The sequence below is a fragment of the Trachypithecus francoisi genome, unplaced genomic scaffold, assembly GCF_009764315.1.
Source record: "Trachypithecus francoisi isolate TF-2019V2 unplaced genomic scaffold, Tfra_2.0 Contig01554, whole genome shotgun sequence".
Lineage (NCBI taxonomy): Eukaryota > Metazoa > Chordata > Mammalia > Primates > Cercopithecidae > Trachypithecus > Trachypithecus francoisi.
The window spans coordinates 1,764,850-1,788,907 of NW_022681439.1; the positions used below are offsets into that span (position 1 = coordinate 1,764,850).

The following is a 24,058-nucleotide window of genomic DNA, read 5'->3' on the forward strand; positions in this document are numbered from 1 at the left end:
ATTATCTTTTCTACTTATTTACAGTTTTACTTTACTGCTTTACTTATTTCTTATGTTTAGAAACCACATAAATTTTTCTCCAAATGAAATTTAATGCAGTAACCCAATATATAAAAGTGTTCAGAGGGCTGGGAGAAGCATGGACCTTCATGTATTCTGCCTTGCATGTATATGAGGAGGTGGGGATGGGTCCATAGGAACCTAAAGAGCGGACATTCTCAAGCAGGGACAGTTTTACCCCTTAGAGGGCATGTTTAGCTATATCTGGGGACATGTTTGGTTGTCACAATTAGGGAGTATTACTGGCATCAAGTGGGTAGAAGTAAGGGGTACTGTTAAACGTAACACACAGGACCGCTTCTCCCCATTAAGTGCACTCAACAGACAAGCCACGGCAAAAGCCCAAACCTGACTACTTAGGCTGGTAAAGATGCAACAAGCCACTTGTAGGTTTAGCTAGTTGATGACTTATGTAGACAGCGAAAAGAAGGAAAAGCTAAAGGTACCAGCTCCCCATGGTCTTCGTATCTCAGGATGACACTGAAGGGAAAAGGGCCAAATGACTGCATTGAGAGTTGTGGAATACCCTGTTTTGGAGGAGCCAGTAGAAGAGAGAGAGGTAGAAAGCCCCACGCCTCCTCACAAATGGGAAGTGATGAGACACTGCCTCATGACAGCCTCCCATCCTCTCTTGTTCCCAGAGTATCACAAGGCATTGAGCCAACACTCAGATTAACTGAGGTTCATGTCTTTATCATTGTAGCCTGTGAGGATACTTGCGGAGTCTCCAGAGCACCTGGTGGAGCCAGTAGCCTACACCTACATGCACAGCAAAGAATTAGCTAGTCAAGAATGTCAGTAGCTAAAATGGAGACTACATTCTAGAGTAGCACTGTTCAACAGCAATGTAATGCCATACATATAAGTAATTTAACATTTTCTATTAGCCACATTGACAAGAAACGTGATATCAACTTAATGTTTTATTTAACTCAATGTATTTCAAGTATTATTTCAACATGTAATGTGTCTAAAACATTATTAGTGAAATTTTTAACATTATTTTCAACTAAGTCTCTGATATCTGGTGTATATTTTATACTTAAAGCATGTCTCAATTCAAACGTTTTCATGATCAATACTTGATCTGCATTTGGGTTTCATAAAATTTGTAGTTGAAAAATTAGATTTACATACCTGAGGTGTCCTAAATATATTAAATGTTTACCAATAACTGAATCAACTATCAATTTTTAAATTTAACTATGACTTTTTTTTTTGAGATGGAGTCTCAGAGGGCCAAATGACTGCATTGACAGTTGTTGTTCTTAATTTATATGTGAAAAATGTTTTCTACGTGATTAATGAATTTATCCTGTTGGTGCTTCTTGAACCTGTAGGTTGGGGTCTTCTATTAGTTCTAGGAAAATCTTTGGCATTAGCTCTGTAAATACATACGTATATATATGTGTGTGTATATATATGTATATATATTTTTAGTTTTAGTTTTTTCTTTTCTTCTAAGACTAATTGCAGCATGTTAGGCCTTTTAGTTTCCATCTTTTATCCATTCTACTCTCTTTTTCCTCTGTATACTTCAATACTTCAGTCTTGGAAATACTGGTTGTCATATTTTCCAGTTCAGTAATTTTCTCTTTAGCTATTTCTAATCACAGTCAGACCCTCTATAAAGCTTTTAAAATACTAGTTTTATATAACGTAAAAATCAACTTTATTGAGTTCAAAGTAATGAAATTGAATCAATTTTGAGTATACATTTTAATGAGATTTGACAAATGTGTATACCCATATAATCACTACTCTAATCAAGATAATAGAACAGTTTTGTTTACTCCAAAAACTTGTTTGGTGCCCATCTGCAGTCAATTTTTCTTTTTGTCAGCCATCCCCAGTCAACAGTGATCTATTTTCTGACATTATAGATTAATACTCTGTTCTAGAAATATGTTCTTGTGTGCCTGGCTTCTTTTGCTCATCATGTTTTGAAGTTTTGGAGATTTCATCCCTGTTGTATGAAACAAAAGCTTGTTTCTTTTTATTGCTGAGTAGTATTCTGTTGTATGACTGTGCTACAGTTTGCTTCAGATTTTTTTCAATGTTTGACTATTACAAATAAACATACACTCACTCACATGCAAGTCTTTTGTATGGACACATGGATTTTTGGTTTGTTTCCTTTTGAGTAAATACTTAAGACTAAGTTTGTATGCTAGGACATACAGTAGTGTATATTTAGCTATAGAAGGAACTGCTAAACCGATTTCCAAAATGGTTAAAACATTCGTTTGTAATGCCCACAAGTAATGTATGAGAGTTCCAGTTTAGAATCTCCTCATGAACACTTGGTATTGCCAGTCTTTTTAGTTTGTATTTTTCTGTTGACTAATAATGTTGAGCATCTTTTCATGGGCTTATTAGTAATTTATATATCTTCTTTTGTGAAATGCCCTAGTTTCTTGCTCATTTTTCACGTTGATTGATTTATAGTTCTTTCTCTAATGTAGAAGAGTTCTTTATCTTACACATGTGTTGCAAATATTTTCTTCTAGATTGTGTTTTGTCTTTTCATATTCTTAATGGTGACTTTTGAAGAACAGAAGTTCTTAATTTTGATAAAATACAGTTTATTGGTATTTTCTTTTAAGGCTTAAGTTTCTTTTTCTCCTAAGAAATCTTTACATCCCAAGGTCATGAAGATTTTTCTTTCATGTTTTCTTTAACAGATTTTATTGTTTTAGCTTTTATGTTAAGTCTGTAGTCCACTTTGAGTTAATGTGTTTGTGTGGTGTAAGGTTTAAGAGTTATTTTGTGTGTGTGTGTTTTTTTCTTTTCTATATAGAGAATCTGTTGTTTCAGCATGATTTGTTGAATAGGCTGTTTTTCCACCATTGAATTACTGTGCTTCCTTTGTTGAAGTCATTGACTCCCTATATGTTGGTTTATTTATGAACTGTCTTCTGTTCCATTGGTCTACGTACCCAAGTCTGAATAACATAGTTTTTCAATTAGAAATTATGCTTCATAACACAAAGTAGCTAGTTTAACTTGCAACTCCAATAATTGCACAAGTCCTATTGTATCTATATCTATTCTTATTCCAGTACTGCACTGTCTTGATTACTAGAGCTTTATAATAAATCTTGAAATTAGGTAGTGTGGGCCGGGCGCGGTGGCTCAAGCCTGTAATCCCAGCACTTTGGGAGGCCGAGACGGGCGGATCACAAGGTCAGGAGATCGAGACCATTCTGGCTAACACGGTGAAACCCCGTCTCTACTAAAAAATACAGAAAACTAGCCGGGCGAGGTGGCGGCGCCTGTAGTCCCAGCTACTCGGGAGGCTGAGGCAGGAGAATGGCGGGAACCGGGAGGCGGAGCTTGCAGTGAGCTGAGATCCGCCCACTGCACTCCAGCCTGGGCGACAGAGCGAAACTCCGTCTCAAAAAAAAAAAAAAAAAAAAAAAAAAAGAAATTAGGTAGTGTGAGTCCTTCAACTTTTCTACAATTTCCCACTTGAGTATCAGAGTATATCTATGTTTCACTTCTTAAGACCATACTTTCCTTTAATTCTTTGAATTTATTTTCTTTAAGTCTTTGAACTTTTTTATAATTGATGCTTTGAGGTCTTTGCTAACTAACCCTAACACATCTGGGCTATCGTGGGTGTGATTTTTAGTGATTTTTTTTTTCCTTGACCAGATCACATTTTTCTTTATGTATGTTTAATTTACATGTTTTATTCAGTAGTGGATATGGTAATCACTCTGTGATATTTATTAACTTCCTCTGAAGAATTTTATTTATTTATTTATTTTTTTGAGACGGAGTCTAACTGTCGCCCAGGCTGGAGTGCAGTGGCCGGATCTCAGCTCACTGCAAGCTCCGCCTCCCGGGTTCACGCCGTTCTCCTGCCTCAGCCTCCAGAGTAGCTGGGACTGCATCCGCCACGACGCCCGGCTTATTTTTTTGTAATTTTTTAGTAGAGACGGGGTTTCACCATGTTAGCCAGGATGGTCTCGATCTCCTGACTTCGTGATCCGCCAGCCTTGGCCTCCCAAAGTGCTGGGATTACAGGCGTGAGCCACCGCGCCCGGCCCCCTCTGAAGAATTTTTATTCTTGTTTTAGCAGATCACTTTATTGCTGGTTTAAAATCAACCTTAACTTATGGAGGTTTGGTTTTAAGCTTTGTTAGTGCAGATCTGTGGAAAGCCCAAGATGTTTCTTTAAGATTGTCTCTTCTGCAGACCTTGTTTTTTCTCAGTTTTGGGCTTTATAAAGTATTATGTTGCGGCCGGGCGCGGTGGCTCAAGCCTGTAATCCCAGCACTTTGGGAGGCCGAGACGGGCGGATCACGAGGTCAGGAGATCTGAGACCATCCTGGCTAACACGGTGAAACCCCGTCTCTACTAAAAAATACAAAAAAAAAAAAACGAGCCGGGCGAGGTGGCGGCGCCTGTAGTCCCAGCTACTCGGGAGGCTGAGGCAGGAGAATGGCGGGAACCCGGGAGGCGGAGCTTGCAGTGAGCTGAGATCCAGCCACTGCACTCCAGCCTGGGAGGCAGAGCGAGACTCCGTCTCAAAAAAAAAAAAGTATTATGCGTCTAGACTAGGGCTTATTCTAGGGCACGGGTTGTCAAATGTTTATTCTTTTTTTGCATTCTTAAAAATTATTGAGCATTCCACAGAGCTTGTATGTGGGTCATGCATATTGTATTAGATACTAAAACAAGTTTAAAAAATTTTTTCATTTAGCAAATAACAAACTTACTGCGTGTTAGCATGAATAACATTTTTTGAAAAATTGTTTTCCAAAACAAAAAATAGGTCCCAAGAGTGGAATCATTTTACATTTATGCAAATGTTGTTAATATTTGATTTAATTGAAGATAGCAGGATTCTCCTATCTGCTTGTGTGTGCAGTTTTTTCTGATAGGCTTTTTGGGGTTGAAATATCTGAAGAAGATCTACATTTATAGTTAGAAAAGGGAAGAGTATATCAATAACCTTTCCAATAATTGTGGGTATTCTTCTTTGATTCCACATTCAAACTGGACAAATGGTAGTTTCTTAGTGGCTAGCTGCAACGTGGAATCTGAAACCTTGTCAGATAACCTTTTGCACTCTGTAACATCACAATCCATTGGTTGTCTTATACATGGAAAGCATCTTTGCCTATGTACCTACGTATGATTTTGTAATGATTTCCATTTGTCGTATCAAAAACAGTCATTTCCTAAGTGAGGCTTAACTTGTTAACATGCTGTATTATACTATATAAAATAATTACATTTGTTATTTTATATCCACATCACCAGAAAAAGTCTATGAATTTGGGAGCCCTTTATATGTACTTTCTAATTCTTCACAGAGGATATTTTTAAAAAATCTAATGATCAATATTTAAGAAAATATAGTACTTTTAGTGCTTTGTCAGGGGCATTCTAATGTGGAACTCTCCTTTTTTTAGTGCATATATGTTTTATAGTGAAGAATGTAATAATCACTAATAGATGTTGATGACACTGCCTTGATTTGTGTTATTTTAGTTTTGTAAGACAGGGTTTCACATTGTCATCCAAGTTGGAATGCAGTGGTGTGATCATGGCTCACTGTAGCCTTCAACTCCTGAGGCTCAAACCATCCTCTCACTCCAGCCCCACAAAGAGCTGGAGCCACAGGTGCGTGCCACCATGCCAGGCTCGTTTGTTTACTTTTTGAAAAGACCAGGTCTCCCTATGTTGCCCAGGCTGCTCTTAAACTCCTAGGCTCAAGCAATTCTTCCACCTCAGCCTCCCAAAGTGCTAGAACTATAGGCATGAGCCACCATGCTCAGCTTGTGTTACCGTCTGTTGCTTTTGTACCATCAGTGCAAATGTTAATATAATGAAATGAGAGAATAATATCTCAATGTTATTATAAAAATAGTTTTGACTTTGTAGACCCTCTGCTCTCTGTTCTAGGCCATGGTGCTTATTCATAACTAACACTGGTGCTAAGGTGCTCCAGGTGTGTTAACAAGGTGGTTTTAGGTTCTCTTTACTTTCTCAAGGCCAGAATTCCAATTTCTTTCAGCACTGCTCTTTCTCTAGCACCTTGCGACCTCTACTCACTCTGTTGTGCTCTCAGTCCTTAGCAGCTATTGCCAGATAAGCCTCAGGGGTTTTGTCCTGCACAGGTACAGCCCAGCCCAGCCATGTGATCCCTGGGGACTCCTTCACAGACATCTGAGGCCTGCTATCTGCACAGATCCCTCTTCTCTAGTTTCCCGTCCTATAGATTCCAGCCAATTCTTCTGCCCTGAGTTTGGATTTCTGTCTTCTCAGTTCAGTGTAACCACCATGTTCTGCTTTGACTCCTGTTGTGTTTATGTGGTTGGCAAATTGTTTTAGACAGAGAGTTGGGTGATTATGGTACCCACCTTGTGAGTTTCTCTTCTTTCGGGGATCACAGTTTACAGCTGCAGCTGGCTACTGCCTGCAGTTACTTACTTCATCTATTTTGTCCAGTTTCATAATGTTTATATCAGACAGGGAAAGCTAGTCTGATACCAGTTATTCCATTATGGCTGGAAACTAAAGTTTCATTTAAAATTTTTATTGTTGTATTTTTATTTCTAAAAGTTCTGTTTAATTCTTTTATAAATTTGCCTTATTATTTTTTATAGTTTCGTCTTTTTCCGATCTTTCCGCTTGTCTTTTGGTAAACACAATCAGCATGGTTCTTTTTGTAGCACGTGTCTTGTACCTCTGATATCTGAAGTTTTTATGGGTCTGTTCTTGAGTTGTCTATTTTTGCTAGTTGTAGCTTTTGCATTTTAGGTTATTTATATGCCTCATTATCTTGGCTCTACACTGGACATTTTACCAACTATTTATTTATAGGAGTTACTGCCGATCTGGGACCACCTTAAATCAAATTCAAGGCTTGAGCTATCCTAGGCACACAAAGTTTCCAACCAGAGCTATAATTCTGTACTAGGACCAGTTCACATCCACTTTGTCCTCATCCTGAGGTATCACCCTTGTTTCGTGGGGAACAGTCTCGTTATAGTCCTTACTTTTGGGGGGGTCTCTGGGCTTTTATTGCTCTTCCCCTTATTCCATGAGACATTGAAATGACATATTTTATTTTTCTTGATCAATAATTGCCTTCAGAACGATGACAGCTTCCATACATGTTTACCCTCTGGATTTCCTTTGCTCTTCAGCTTTCAGCTGCTAATTGTTGCGCTGTCTTGTTAGCTCACAGATGATTTTAGAAGTTGTGTTTTTGATTTTGTTTCAAATCTAGTTCTGTTCATTGTTTACAGCCTAAGGGATGATTTAAATAAGCTACTCTGCCAGTACTGGAAACAGAAAATTGTGCCATTTAAATTCTAATTTAAATTCAGTGAGCCATTCTATATAGGATAGCACTGGTTACTTAGTTTTCTTTTTTTTTTTTCCTTTTTTTTTTTTCTTGAAACAGAGTCTCGCTCTGTCGCCCAGGCTGGCATGCAGTGGCGCAATCTCAGCTCACTACAGGCTCCACCTCCTGGGGTCACGCCATTCTCCTGCCTCAGCCTCCCAAGTAGCTGGGACTACAGGCGCCCGCCACCACGCCCGGCTAATTTTTTGTGTTTTTAGTAGAGATGGGGTTTCACCGTGTTAACCAGGATGGTCTGGATCTCCTGACCTTGTGATCCGCCCACCTCGGCCTCCCAAAGTGCTGGGATTACAGGCTTGAGCCACCGCGCCCGGCCCTGAGTTTTCATATTTACCGTTAGTGGTAAATCAACTTCAGATAGTTTGAAAAATAAAATACATTAGCTTGACTACTTTTATGCTATAAGTAACGTGTATTTTGGATGAAAAGATAAAAGTTTTCAAAAAATCTATAATGTATAAATATATACTGTATTATTACTGTATAATATATGCTGTAGCATACTATATATGATATGTATACTGTATAATATAATGGCATATCTTATGTCATATAATATACCATTTTAATATACATGTTTGTGTAGAAGAAATTGAATGTGCATAAACACAAGGATCTATCATATATTTCAGTTTATAAAAATAGTTTACCTCTTAAAGCTCATGTGTATTGGTAAAGAGTCTTATACATTGAAGACTGTACTATAGTTAAAATTTAGTCCTTTGATATTTTTCTATAAAATTAAAAATTTTCTTTGCTTAAAAAAATTCAAGGAACTTGGTCCTTTTTGTAATTCTGTTTTTGAAACTCAATTTAATAAATGTATATCTGTGTACTCTTAAAGAGTTAGATGCTGATAATTTTAAAGTAAAAACTTAGTAAAACATCTTTTGATAATTTGCTCTAAAAAGCTTGCTACATTTTTAGCTTGGAAAATTCACATTGTCTCTATGTCTTCTGTCTTTTAAAATCAGTTAATAATGCCTGCAGTTAAACACAATTTATTGTAATAGCACTTTATGATTTTCTAGGAATTTAACAGAATGAGTCTTTGTATGAATGTAGAAATATTTTGTTTTTATTTACAATAATTAAAATTATGCAAATGCTTAACTTTAATAGTTTTAAAGGATGAAATTAAACAACATAGCTAAAATAATCCATGCTGAATTTGGCTCCCCGTGGCTAAATGCCGGTACCAGAAATGGGAAAATCGTGTGTCCTTCTTGCCATAGCTCATTTGAAAATGGTGTTTGAATTTTGTGACCCTACCTTAGTTTTAACTGTCTTGCTATGCCAGCTGCTACATTTTCTCCACCCCTCTTACCTCGAAAAGGAGATAAATAGAGCTGATAAGCATTTGTAAAACAATTAGAAACCACCTACTGTGGAATTTGAGGTTTGATAATGTCCCAGTGGTTAAAGATAGCACAGGGGCTTTGTGAATGGCCATAGCACCCTTGAATTTATGTACTGAATGTGACTCAGATTTTAGTTTCCTTCTTTTTCTTTCAAACCTTACTTTGTACATTGTTGGTGTATTTTGGGAACTTTGCTTCAGGTATTTGTGCTACTTTTAAAAAATAATATGACACTATATCATCAAGTAATGTGCTACTTTTTAAGAAAAATCTGTTTTATATTAGTGTGCTATCAATGCATACTGATTTTACAAGATGAATTTCTAATTTTGTTTTGTGTTAATGATCACATTTTTTTATTCTCTTTGATGGCTCAGAGTGTTGAAAACAAGTTTTGCAGCATCCAGAATTGAGTCTTAGATGCCACCACTTTGAGTACAGTGTGGCATTCTTGAAAGCTGTTGTACCTTTGCCTCATGGATGTGCCATTCTTCTGGTATTAGGAAATAGCCCACACAAATCCCCATAGCGAACAGTGTGAAGGATCAGATTTGAAGGCACTTTAGAATGAAATTCTATTTGAGAAATTGCTTGGGGAATAGTATAGTTTGGGACATTTAAGAATGTATCTGACAACTTTCAGTGCTGCTAGTCTCAACTGTTAGTTTTGTTTGTTCTTTTTAAAGAGTTAAGATAAATGAAAACCTTTCTATTATTATTTTTTCCATTTTGATTCAGAGGATGAGAGAATAAGAGATTCTATTTGAAGCAGCTCTTTTTTTATTTTGATTTTTTGAAGATTTTAGATCTTAATGCTTCAAGTCTTTGGCTATAACTTTAAAAGCATTATCAGAGATTTGACACTGCTCCTCAAATATGTAGAGATCACCTGATCAAGTTTAGCCCCTTTATTTTAAAAGTCGTGAGAACTGAGGCCCACAGAATTTCTTGTGTGCCCTGGCTCAGTGCTTCTCAAATTGTCTGTGGTAGAGGGGTTTTCTTTTTTCCCCAATGCATGACAGACCAATAATTTTGTAAAATATAAATAAAAAGAAGTACTGGAGAAGGTAATTTTGAAACAACAACATAGTTCCAAATACCTTCAGTTTCTGTTCTTACCTCATTGTAGATGGATTATAAACAGTTCTGGGAATGGAATTTTGTAGAATATGCTTTGTATAGCATAGACCTGGGAATGGAACTTTGTATAATATGCTTTGTATCGCATTGACCACATTTATAGTGCTGCCCAAGGTCAGGGTTCAGCAAATGTGGTCCATAGGCCAAACCCAGCCTCTCTCTTGTTTTTATATGGCTTGCAAGCTAAGAATTGTTTATATGTTTTTTAATTTTTTTAATCAAAAGAAGAAGAATATTTTGTAAATTATATAAGATTTAAGTTTCAAAGTCCTTAAGTAAGATTTTATTGGAATGCAGCCATGCTTATTCATTTAAATTTTATTGGAATGCAGCCATGCTTATTCATTTAAATATTATCTGTGGCTGCTTTCACGCTATAATGGTAAAGTTGAGGGAGGGATGAGGACCCTTGAACAATGCAGGAGTTATTAGGAGTGTTGAACAACATGCAGTTTAAAATTCGAATGTAACTTTCTCCCACAAAACTAATAGCCTACTATTGACCAGAAGCCTTGTTGACAACATAAACAATTAACACATATTTTCTATGTTATATGTATTATATATTGTATTCTTACAGTAAAGCAAGCTAGAGAAAAGAAAGCATTTTTAAGAAAATCACAAGGAAGAGAAAATGTGTTTGCTATTCATTAAGTGGAAGTGGATCTCCATAAAGATCTTCATCCTCATCATCTTCACATTGAGTGGGCTGAGAAGGAGGATGAGGAGTGGTGGTTCTTGCTATCTCAGGGGTGGCAGAGACAGGTACACTCAGTGTAACTTTTACTGAAAAAAGTCTGCATATATGTGGACTCATGCAGTTCAAACTTGTATTATTCAGGGTCAGCTATAGTTGAGACAGAGACCAAATAGTCCATAAAGACTAAAATATTTACTATCAGGCCTATTACAGAAAAAGTTAGCTGACCCCTGCCCTAGAGCAAAGCATGGAATTAGTTGTCACTGGTAGAGTTAAGAGTACACATTTTAAAATGTGCTTTAAATATTATGGTGAGCTGATGGGGATTGTCAAACTCCCTGCCCAGCACCTTTGCATACCACTTTATGTTCTAATTCAGTCCTCTTGGCAATTTTGTAACCTCTTATGAAAGTTGGATAAGTTTAGACCCCTGCTGATCTAATGAGGGGTCAGATACCTTACTTATCCTAAAAGTCTTAACTTTACTGAGTTTTTAATTTTTAATTCATATGTGATGAATTAAATATGGTTAAATATTTTCTTTTCTTTTTTTTTTTTTTTTTTTTTTTTTGAGACGGAGTCTTGCTCTGTCTCCCGGGCTGGGGTGCAGTGGCCGGATCTCAGCTCACTGCAAGCTCCGCCTCCCGGGTTTATGCCATTCTCCTGCCTCAGCCTCCGGAGTAGCTGGGACTACAGGCGCCCGCCACCTCGCCCGGCCAGTTTTTTGCATTTTTAGTAGAGACGAGGTTTCACCGTGTTAGCCAGGATGGTCTCGATCTCCTGACCTCGTGATCCGCCCATCTCGGCCTCCCAAAGTGCTGGGATTACAGGCTTGAGCCACCGCACCCGGCCGGTTAAATATTTTCTGATGTGAATTTTATTATCAGCATCTGGTTTAGAAAATTCAGCTGCTTCTTTCCTGTTGCTGCATTACTTCGCTGTAGATGTGTCTGTGTTCAGGTCTAATTAAAGAGATAGGCATGACTCAAACATATTTAGAAAACATCTATTTCAAGTAAATGTTTACTTCTTTTAATGTCACCTAAAGTACAACAAAACTACAACTAAACTGTAATGACAGATTTCTATTGCAAAATAGGCAAGATATGATAGTTAAAATACTGGTTTAAAAAAGAAGGATTGAGGTTTTAGGAGACTTTGGAGAAACAGACTTTCACTATTTTACTTCTAGCACTCAATAAAACTGTAAAATGAAAGCTCCCATCATACAATTGTCAAACTCAGATAAAAATATTCCTTTACTTCTTGTTTAAAGCAGGTTCTGAAGTTCCTGAAGTATGCAGTTAAACTCTGCTTTTCATGGTAGCTATTATTCTGTTTTCTTCCCTTTTGCATGTGATCACTCAGCAACTAAAGATATAGTTATCAGCTTGCATTTGATACTTGAGTCTACTTTATTATAAAACCCTTTATAAGCCAAATCTTCACATTAGAATTTCTTCCTGGAATTAAAAAAAAATGTTGTTAGAATAGCTGTACCCATTATGATGAAAGAGTACACTTTGATATTGTGGCACTCGCTGTTTTATTCTACTGACTCTTGAATCAGTTTATAAACATCTGAAAACAATTATATTCATTGTTTGCATTCGCATAGGAAATAATACAGAAAGTCTTTGTAAGATCTCACTGCATCTTCTCAAGCCATAGCTGGTTTTTATTGTCCCAAGTCTGAAACTCCCCAAGATGTAATGTGTGAGATGCACAGGCTCACCTTCCTAGCAGTTGTGTCCTCGTTCTGGATAAGGCTGTTTGTCCATTATAACAAAGCCATTGATTTTATGGCTAATGCCTTAAAGGAAAAGGAAGAGCTTTGTAAACAGAAGGACTTACTGCTTGGTAATGTATGAGTATTACCTTCCAAAGATTGCTAAAGAATGTGTGTGCTTTAGCATGGAACTGTCATGAATGAATGAAAATTTGGGACTCATCAACAGTGGTGGCTCATAACTTACAATTGAATTTTACTTACTGGAACAACTTCTTAATACATTCATTTATTTAATCATTGTTTGGGTAGTATTACAGCAACAGTCTCCTCCTCTCATGCCCTCTCCACCCTCCATAGTATACACACCACATACCAGATGTGGCTGATAAATGTTTTGGATTAATATATCTGGATTTTACTTAAACGGTGATTTTCTCTTTTGTAGGAACCTCCATATTTAACAATTCCCAGTAGCTACTTTTTACCCAATATGGCAGGCATTACATTCATGCCTTAGGATATATTATAGTGACTGAGTTTCTGTTTCTAAACATTTTTGATGGAAAGAATGAGTATAGGAGGCAGTTCCTTTTTGCAGTTCCACTCCAGGGGACCAGGGTTACACGCATTACTATGTCTGTTAAACTTCTTGGAAGCAAGCCAGTGTGTTATGGTGAGTTTCATGTGCAAGTGGTGAGCCACTGAAAGGCTTGCACAGTATTATAACTATTCTGAGGAGAGGAAGTGTTTGGAAATTCAGCAGTAAAGCAGCGGCAGCAACAAGCAGCCACAGTGGTAGTAAAGAGAGGGCAGGTTCACAGTTAGCATATTTCACAGTGTGAGCCAGCGAGCACATAGCTTCCTATACTGCTGCTTGAAGGAGGCAAACCAAAACTCTACATTGCAAGATTTTTCTAGTTTCATGTTTCTGATGTTAAGTCATGTGATAATACTGTACCATAAGTTGCCAACTTCATTTTACTCTGGAGAGGCTCTTTTGCTGCAGTGCTTTTTTTCTTTTTTTTTTTTCTTGAAAGAGAAAAAAATTGTGCAATGTATGTTTATGCCTACACCATGCCGAGACGACACTTACCAGTAAATAATCTCTGTATCCCTGAGGTAAGATATTGTTTCTGCTTTCCCTGCACAGTGCTGCTGCAGCACGGAGCTGATCCAAACATTCGGAACACTGATGGGAAATCAGCCCTGGACCTGGCAGATCCTTCAGCCAAAGCTGTCCTTACAGGTAAGAACACAGAGAGCTACCGAATGAGTATATCTGTGTAACTCCTTACTTGATTTTATAAAATCTTGTTATGCTCAATTTTTCTTTTCACTGATGAAACTAAGCAAATATATCTGCCATTATCTACTACTTTATTATTGATTTGATATCTGTCTGATTAATTGGTATGCTGTCATAGCATAAGCAGTAAGATTGTTGGTCTATTTAGAATGATAGCATTAAATCATAACATCTTTTACTCATATTTTAGTCATTTTTATGGTTTATATCATAATTTTTCTGTACCTTATCCTCTCAGTTGTGTAAGAGCTTTACTGTTGAGCAAGCAAGGGCATTTATATTACTATAAAAGGCGTTTTGATTGGAAAGACAACCTGCTGCCGTATTTCTTGGATCGATAGTTAAATAAAATATGCCGCTGCGCCTCCCTTGCCACCCCATTTCTACTTTAATCATATGTCTTCACTTTCACCATGAGAGCTAAGTTGTTTTTAACTGAGGCATTTATTATCTTTTTGCTTCAGATAATGCAAATTTGTGGCTTAAGTATTAGTTTTATTAAAGCAAATGCCAAGAACCAGCAAAGAGGAAATGCTAGAATGGAAAAGATCTCTCATAACAATATAGAAAATAGTGCTCTAAGTGTTTTCATTGATCTTCATTCTCAAAATGCTGCATTGGATCTATTTTTGTTTTTATTCTTAGCATCTGAGTCCTGCTGCCTTTGCCCTCTTTTACTTAACTGACCTTTGTCATGAGCCTCTGTCACTGCAGTGCTAACAGCATTGTTTTAGGCTATGTGAAAGTAAATGACTTTTAACTACCTTTTAAATTTGCCCATGGTTGAAGAAAATACGTCTTTTGTTCTTGTTTAAGTTTAGAGTTCATGGTGTGAAAATTTAGCAAAAATACTGAGGTGAAGGGAAAATATTTATGTACAGAAAGCTTTGAAAATCTATGGAATTTTGCTTAATTACTCTGCATAGAAAAACAACTTTGCACTGTGCTAAAATTAATATAATTATTGCTCAGAGTAATATGATTTTTCTCAATTAAAGATTAGTGTATTTGCTGAATAACAGTAACATACACTAGAATAATAAACCTACTTAAATTAGTGTAGATAAGAAATTTGAGTATAAATATACAATTTTAAGTAATGAAATTAAAATACATAGCCTCAGATTCTACAGCCTTTCAGTCTCTTAACAAAGCCCTGGGCAACAATGACAGCTTTAGAGTGGTCTCTGACCAAAGGAGAAATATAGTGCATAGAAACAGGGGGAGATTATAAATGCTGAGCAAGACTCTCTCTCTATCTAAATGTCCTCCCTCTGATCTTTCCTTCTCTCCAACTCTCAACACCTGCTTTGTCCATTTGTTAGATACATTTAATATGACAATGCTTTTAGATCTACTTTCACTTTTTTAAAAGGCAACTTTTAATATAACTTATTAACAAGAAACTCTCTCTAATTTGTAATGAATTTCAGGGGAAACTGTATTGCATGTTGTTAGTTTGGGAAAGCGCTTTGGGACAATCACTCATGGAGACACAAGATTCCTGGAGGACAGATATCACATCTACTAAAATTGATTTGAAAGCCATCTAACACTGTACTTTGCTTAGATAGGAAGATATGAAAGTCTTGGTCATAATACTGATTTTGTTAATTATTCGTTTCAAGAATATCTACTTTTTTGGAAATGATATACAGCTTTTCAGATGTGATTTAAAAGGAAAAGTCTAGTAATATGGTTAATTTTGTTGAACTATAAACCAGTTCTATTTCTACCTTCATGTTATATAATGCAGTGAAATAACACTTAGGTGAAATGTATCCCACAATGTTTTTCATACCATACAGGTTCTCTAATAAGCAATTGAAATTGCAGTGGAATTATGGTGAAAGAATTATTTCCAAAGCTAAATTTAAGGTTAAACATTAATTTTTTTAAAGGATATCTTTTGAAAGGAATGCCTTAGAGTTATTAGAGATCATTCTGAGTAACATGTCATTCTTTATTTTTATGCCAGATGTAATTGTAGTATCCTTACTTACCTTGAGAGTGAAATTTTCATTCTTAAAAATTTTTTCTTTAGGAATTTACTTGCTGAAAATCTCTTTCCAGTATCTCATCTTTTTATGTTACTACTTTTGTGCATTAGCCTAAACTGTGTATAAGTATTTATGTGTTTTCCTTAAAGGCAATTAACAAAGTGACAATCTCTCTCTCTCTCTTTTTTTTTTTTTTTTTTTTGAGATGGAGTTTTGCTCTGTCGCCCAGGCTGGAGTTCAGTGGCATGATCTCACCTCACTGCAACCTCCGCCTCCTGGGTTCAAGCAATTCTTCTGCATCAACCTCCCAAGTAGCTGGGATTACAGGCATGTGCCACCATTAGCCACCATGCCTGGCTAATTTTTGTATTTTTAGTAGAGATGGGGTTTCACCATGTTGGCCAGGCTGGTCTCGAACTCCTGACCTCAGGTGATCCGTCTGTCTGACAGTCTCTTTTTATAGAACATTTAAAAATATATGACTAATACCCTCTTATACATAAGAATGCATGTTTTTTTAAATAAAGCTATACAAAGCAACAGTGTACCCTTCATTTTGCAATTAAGGGACCCTAGCACGTAGCCATTGGTTTTGGATAGTACACCTGGGTATTTAAATGAGAAGACTTACTCAGAGAGTCTCATCATCCTGTTTGCTGAATTACTGAGTAAGTGAATGATAGGCTTAGAAGAAATCTTGAAGGCTTTCTTTTGTTTTTCTGCTAATGACTGAAGTTCTGGTCAATAAACTGAAGGACTTGGAGGTATTTTAGGTTTTTTGTTTGTTCATTTTTTGTTTTAAACAAGGGTATGAAAAGTCAAAAACAACCTATGTAAATGTTATTGAAGAGTAGTTTTTGTGTGTTTTGATTATAAATTTTTTAAAGTAACATACGTTTGGCCTTTTTTTTTCTGACTGTCAAAGAAATACATTCATTTGGAAATTGAGAGAAGCAGGAAAAGGATGAAAAAGAAAAATCATTTGTAATTTTGCTACTTAGAGATAACATTTTGGTGTACTTTATTTATAAAATCTTTTCTTCTGTGAGTATCCCACACTCTTATTTCTCTTTAATCAAATCAGCCTAATGTGTTATAACTGCTTAATAATATATATTTTTCAAATTTAGTTACATGAATGTTCCCAAAGGCATTAAGTGTTTTTCTACAACCTCAGTTTATAACAACTTCATAGTACCCTTCTATGAGTATATTTTAGTTTTTTGAGTGAATTCCCTAGTGTTTCACATTTAGGTAGGTTGTTTTCAGTCTTTATTCTTCGTTGTGAATTTAGAGTCATTTAATCAGTTCTATTGGAAGTGTGCTTCACCAGATTCAGTCTTAGCATCCATGAACATGGTAGATACCGCTGTTCTTGACTTTGACATAAGGAAGGTTTGGAAAATAAAGAGATTTCCTTTTTAAAAAGGCTGCACTGCATGTGGTATTATGGAAGAGCCACATTTAAGTTAAAGGTGGTTGACAAAGGGAGTGTCTGTTGAAGAGGACTAGAGAGTAGGGTCTTTGTTAATCATGTAAAGGAGAGTCTCTGGGCAGAGTGGAAAGGATAGAGGGAGCAGTGGAAAGTTGAATCAAAAAAAGAGGTAAGAGCAGATTGAGACTGAGAGTTTGGAAAAGGATAGATGACCAAAGGAATGTTTATCGTTGACAGGACCAAGGATGATGGGGATGTAAAGTGAGTGAGTTTAGATGGTCACAGGGTTGCTAAGATAGTTGATGATCCTAGTATTTTCCTAGTATATTTAGGGTTAAGGGAATGGGAAGGAGGATATATTTGCATTCAGGTGTCTCAAGAATAAATTAGCTTTAACCTGGATTCATTGCACTTCCGAGGAAATCCAAATCTATGATTGATCCGTAGCCTCCAGTCTCTCTACAAGGAATCAGCTGTGGCTCAGGCCACCAGGCAATATTGAGGTATCTGGTGTGTTCTTGCTGAGACTGGCTTAGTGAGTCAGCAAAGTCTGAAATCTTTTGCTTTTTTTTTTTTTTCTACTGAGTGCCTCCTACTGCCCTTCAGATAAGACCAACATCTTTAGCATAACCAGTGAGGACTTAAGTGATCTGTGCCCTGACCACCTAGTTTTGACTACTAGATTTTGCCAAAAATTTGGAACTCCTTCCTTTTTTTTTTTTTTTTGAGATGGGGTCTCGCTTTGTCGCCAGGTTGGAGTGCAGTGGTGCTATCTTGGCTCACTGCAACCTCTGCCTCCCGGGTTCAAGCGATTCTCCTGCCTAAGCTTCCCAGGTAGCTGGGACTATAGGCAGGCACCACCATGCCCAGCTAAGTTGTGTATTTTTAGTAGAGACGGAGTGTCACCATATTGGCCAGGATGGTCTCGATCTCCTGACCTTGTGATCCACCCGCCTGGGCCTCCCAAAGTGCTGGGATTACAGGTATGAGCCACCGTGCCTGACCGGTACTCCTTTCTTTGCCTCACACTTTGTATCCAACCTATCAGTAATTCAGGTCTACCGTACTTTCAAATCCCCAATCTGACCGTTTCTCACCATCCTCACAGCCCTGGGCCACACCTTCATCCTCTGTTTCATGACAGCGGTAACCTCGTAATGGATCTCTCTGCCACTACTTAAACCTCACTCATTTCTCCTCACTGCAGCTAGAATGGTCTTACTAAAGCATAAATCAGCTCTATAATCAGAAAATTCGTTAGTATATTCCCATAGCCTCTGAATAAAATTCAGATTCTTTAACCGTGGCCTGTCGGGATTTGGCTCCTGCCTTGCATTTCTCTGATCTTGTCTTCTACTATATTCTCTCTTGGTCTCTGCTTCAGCTGCAGCTGGTTGCTTGCTGCCCCTCAAACAGATGACCCCTTATTCTGTGTCTGGGCTAACGTAAGCTATTTACTGAAACTGGAACACTTCCCCAGTTCATCAGTTAAATCTCTAGTTCACGTGTCTACTCCTCAGAGAAGGCTTCTTGTCCCTGGTGCCGTTAGCCTACTTGGTTTCCTTCATGGAGTTATTGGTATCTGGCATTGCCTCGCGGTGGCGGTGTTTGTCCCAGTAGAAGGACAGCATCACAAGGGTTTGGACTTTTGTCTGTCTTGTTTACTTCTTTATGCCCAGGACTTAGAAGAACACATAAAATGATCAATGAAATAAATGTCTAAGGTCCGATGACTGATCATTGGGGGCAGCATATTTTCCAGGTCGTATAAATACTCATTAACCATTACTTATTTGACATTTTATGCCAATAGTTTTAATAAATTTTTAGCTTCCTAAAAGTAGTTTTGAATTGCATATAGTTATATACATTTCTAAAACGTAAGTGCATTTTTAAAATGTTTTAATTGGTAAGATGGATGAGGTTTACTGAGTTTTTATCAACAGATTTCTCAGATGGCTCTTATGATTGAGAACATTCCAATTCTGGAAAGATGAGGCTGCTTGCAGCTGTCACATCAGACATCCAGATGTCAAACCGAGGCCTTATTTTTGCTTTTTTTTTTTTTTTTTTTTTGAGATGGAGTTTTGCTCTTGTGGCCCAGGCTGGAGTACAATGGTGCAATCTCGGCTCACCGCAACGTCCACCTCCTGGGTTCAAGCGATTCTCCTGCCTCAGTCTCACAAGTAGCTTGGATTACAGGCATGCGCCACCACGCCCGGCTAATTTTGTATTTTTAGTAGTGACAAGGTTTCACCACGTTGGTCAGGCTGGTCTCGAACTCCTGACCTCAGGTGATCCACCCCCCCCCCCCCCCCCAGTCTCCCTAAGTGCTGGGATTACAGGCTTATTTTTGTTTTTTTCTTTTGGCCATTGTTGTGTTAGTATGCGGTTTTGCACATTAGCTATACTATAACCTGGCATATTGCATACCATATGTAGTACGTTTTACTGTCAGACTATATGATTACTTTTCTCATGCTGTTAATCTGAACTTAAAGAATTACTTATCAGGTATTAGAAAGTCTAATTATACAGACTGCATCCTAAAAAATAAACTATAAGCAGAAATAAACCTTACCTTATTAAGAAAAGTTGTATATTTATCTATGTGAATTTTATTGGGGAAATTATTAAGATGAATTTCTGATTTTAAAACATTGCCTTTAGTATTATAGCAAAGTAAGTTAAAAGGTGTTACTGCTGAAACAAAATAATGTGAATACTCATTTTAAATATATGTTAAAATGTTAATTTCTTGACTAAGAAACTTTTATTAATAGTTTAATCTTGTATAATTTTGGACATGAGTAGGAAAATTTAAAGTTTGCTATTAAACATGGTTGAAAGACTTCATTTGAAAATATGAAGACAGTTTAGGAGAAGAATATAAAACTCATACCTTTTTAAAAAGATTATACCTGACATAAGAGATTAATTTCAGTTTTCTTTTTTTTTTTTTTTTTTTTTTTTTGAGACGGAGTCTCGCTCCGTCGCCCGGGCTGGAGTGCAGTGGCCAGATCTCAGCTCACGGCAAGCTCCGCCTCCTGGGTTTACGCCATTCTCCTGCCTCAGCCTCCCGAGTTGCTGGGACTACAGGCGCCCGCCACCTCGCCCGGCTAGTTTTTTGTATTTTTTAGTAGAGACGGGGTTTCACCGTGTTAGCCAGGATGGTCTCGATCTCCTGACCTCGTGATTCGCCCGTCTCGGCCTCCCAAAGTGCTGGGATTACAGGCTTGAGCCACCGCGCCCGGCCTAATTTCAGTTTTCAAGTGTGTTTGCACCGTGAAGAAACAGCTAAGCCAGTTTCTTTCTTTTTTTATTAGCAGCAGGTATTTGTTTCCTAGTTCATATTGCATTTTTAGATTCTTGCAGCCAAACTTTCTTCTAAGAAGTTAGCGTCACATAAAATACAGTGACAATAATAATAGCTGACACCTCCTGAATCCTCCTTTGATCCAGGTGCTGTTTCAAGGGCGTTGAATCCTCACAATGAAGCTATGAGGTGGATATTGTTATTGTACTCATTTTTACAGATGGAGAGGTTAAGTTACTTCTAAGTTCACAGAACCATCAAGGGGAATTAATAGGAATTTGAATTCAAGCAGTTTGGCTCCAGGATCAATGAGTACTCCTATGTGTGCAGAATCAGACTTTTTACCTATTTGTTCATTTGGAAGGACATGGTATGGCCCAAAACAAAAATAAAATTAGAATGGCCCATAAATATAAACTACAGGGCTTAAATCTAGTCTGTTAATATAATGTTCCTCTTTTTTAGATTAAAGATTCCTCCTTTTGAAAGACAAAAAGTTACCTAATATTGCCAGTAAGATTTATCATCATATTATTATAATAAAATGGATTAATTTGGTAATAAATTGATCTTTTGAACTTTGCATAGTAACCTTCCCTTATCTGTGGGGATACGTTCTCAGACCCCAGTGGATACCTGAAACCACAGATAGTACTGAACCCTATACAGACCATGGTTTTTCCTATATGTACATACCTCTAATAAAGTTTAATTCCTAAATTAGGCACAGTAAGAGATTAACAACAATACCAATAATAAAACAGTTATAATGATAAACTATAATGAGAGATAGGTCAATGTCGTCTCTCTCTGTCTCACAATATCTAATTGTACTGTATTCACCTATTTTCAGACTGGTTGACTGGGGGTAACTGAAACCACAGAAAGGGAAACTGCAGATAATGGGGAATGTCATAAATGATCTTCTTCAGTCTTTGCTCTCTAGTCACTAGGGTTGATGAACATTCATTTGAAACTTAAAACAACTAGACTCTGTAAGGAAAGATGTAGTATTTAAAATGTTTGAGCTATTCATAGGTAAGAGGCAGATCAAATAATGTAAATAGACCTTCAGTTAGTTATAGACAGTAACCTGTGTACAGGCATACCTCAGAGATAGTGCAGATTTTGTTTCAGACCACTATAAAGAAGCAAATATTGCCATAAAGTGAAACACTTTTTTTTTTTTTTTTTTGGTTTCCTAGTGCATTTGAAAGTTGTGTTCATACTGTATAGTGTGCAATAGCATTATGTCTAAAAAAAGTTCTACCTTAATTATAAATACTTTATTGCGAAAAAATGCTAACGAAGTGAGCACATGCTGTTGGAAAAATGGTGCCAATAGACTTGCTGGATGCAAGGTTGCCACAAACCTTCAATTTGTAAAAAATGTGTATCTGCAAAGTGCAATAAAATGAGGTATGTTGTTTATAGAGTGGGAGGGAATAGAAATTAACTTTCTGGGCTGGGTGCTGTGACTCATGCCTGTAATCCCAGCACTTTGGGAGGCCAAGGCAGGCAGATCACTTGAGGCCAGGAGTTCAAGACCAGCCTGGCCAATATGGTGAAACCCCGTCTCTACTAAAAATACAAAATTTAGCTGGGCGTGGTGGCAGGCGCCTGTAATCCCAGCTACTCAGGAAGTTGAGGCTGGAGAATTGCTTGAACCCGGGAGGCAGAAGTTACAGTGAACCGAGATGGTGCCACTGCACTCCAGTCTGGGCGACAGAGCAAGAGACATTGTCTCAAGAAAAAAGGAAAAAAAAAAAAAACAACAACTAACTTTCTGTTTAGATCATCTCAGCACTGTAGTACTTCAAGTCCTTCCAGTGAATCTTTTTGTGTAATTAAAGCCACCACACTTACATCATTAAAACCAGCATGATCTTTTAACTCATCAAAAGTGACATATTTGAGAAGCATGATAACTTGTTAGTGTATATGGAGAGCAGCTGTCATTTTCCTTAGTAAATTATAGCAACTCTGTAGCATTTGTATTGCAATTTGGATTAGAACTTCAACTACAACCAAATTGGTATTTTAAATGGTTCTTTAAAATATAATACATTACTGTTAATATTTGCTTTCTTAAAGTAGCACGTGTGACGTTAGAATTCATTAATGCTTTGCTATTGTAATGGTTACCAGCTCTATTCTTTAAGATTTTTATTAAACTTTTATTTTGACATAATTTTAAGTCCCCATGCAGTTGTAAGAAATAATAAAAAGAAGTCCCTTGTACCCTTTCCCTAGTTTCATCTAGTGGTAACACCTTGCAGAACTGTAATATAACATCACAGCGAGGATATTGACATTGATGCAGTCTAGGGGACATTTCTGTCATAGAAATACGTGGATACTGTTCTGTACTTTACTTATAATATCTTTATCTAGTTTTTTTATTAGGGTAAACTTGGCCTTATAGAATAAGTTAGTTTTCCCCTTTTATTTTCTGGAAGAGACTGTAATATGTTAGTAATACATTCGGCCCTAGGTGTCCTCAGGGGTACTGGTTCCAGGACCCGCTGAAGATGCAGATGTTCAAATCCCTTATAAAAAGTTACATAGTGGCCGGGCGCGGTGGCTCAAGCCTGTAATCCCAGCACTTCGGGAGGCCGAGACGGGCAGATCACGAGGTCAGGAGATCGAGACCATCCTGGCTAACACGGTGAAACCCCGTCTCTACTAAAAAATAAAAACTAGCCGGGCGAGGTGGCGGGCGCCTGTAGTCCCAGCAACTCGGGAGGCTGAGGCAGGTGAATGGCGTGAACCTGGGAGGCGGAGCTTGCAGTGAGTGGAGATCCGGCCACTGCACTCCAGCCTGGGCGACAGAGCGAGACTCCGTCTCAAAAAAAAAAAGAAAAAAAAAAAAGTTACATAGTATAACCTATGGAGGCACATCCTCCCATATACTTTAAATCATCTTTAGATTAGTTATAATAACTAATACAAAGTCAGTGCTATATAAGTTTTGTTATACTATATTTTTTATTTGTATTTTTATTATTTTTTTAATCTGTAGTTGGTTGAATCCATAAATGCAGAACCCACAGATACATAGGGCCAACTGTATTTCACCTTAAATGTTTGGTAGAATTCACTAGTGAAACCATTTGGGCCTAATAATTTTATTATTATTATTATTTGATTCAATTTTAAATAGGTCTAAAACTAATTGGGTTATTTCTTCTTGTGTGAGTCTTAGTTATTTATGTCTTTCAAGGAATTGTTCAGTTTCATCTAAGTTGTCAAATTTGTGCATAGAGTTGTTTTTACTTTCTTTTTATCAGATGTTTGGTGCCTGCAGGGTCTGTAGTGAAATCCCCTGTTTCATTCCTGATATTGGTAGCTTGTGTTTTTTCCTTTTCTTTGTCAATTTTATTGATATTTTCAAATAACCAATTCTTTGTTTCATTGTTTTTTTAACATTCTTTCTCTGTTTTCAATATTGTTGATTTTTGTTTTTTATTATTTCCTTTTTTCCTGCTTATTTTAGGCTCATTTTGCTCTTTTTTTTTGGGTTTTTGAGATAGGAGCTTAGAAAATTGACTTTTTCCCCCCTTTTTCCTAATGTGTGTATTTAATGTTATAAATTTCTTCTAAGTACTGCTTTTGCTGTGATTC

The 24,058-nt window shown here is 37.1% G+C and overlaps 1 protein-coding gene across 2 annotated transcripts in view; it reads left to right on the top strand.

The window, feature by feature from the left end:
- Positions 1-24,058, top strand: part of TNKS (tankyrase) — a 217,779-nt gene that overhangs the window by 33,759 nt on the left and 159,962 nt on the right. For both annotated transcript variants that reach the window (XM_033176844.1, XM_033176843.1), the window contains exon 3: positions 13,528-13,623. In XM_033176844.1, the coding sequence (XP_033032735.1) occupies positions 13,528-13,623 (96 nt within the window). The remainder of the gene's footprint in view (positions 1-13,527; positions 13,624-24,058) is intronic.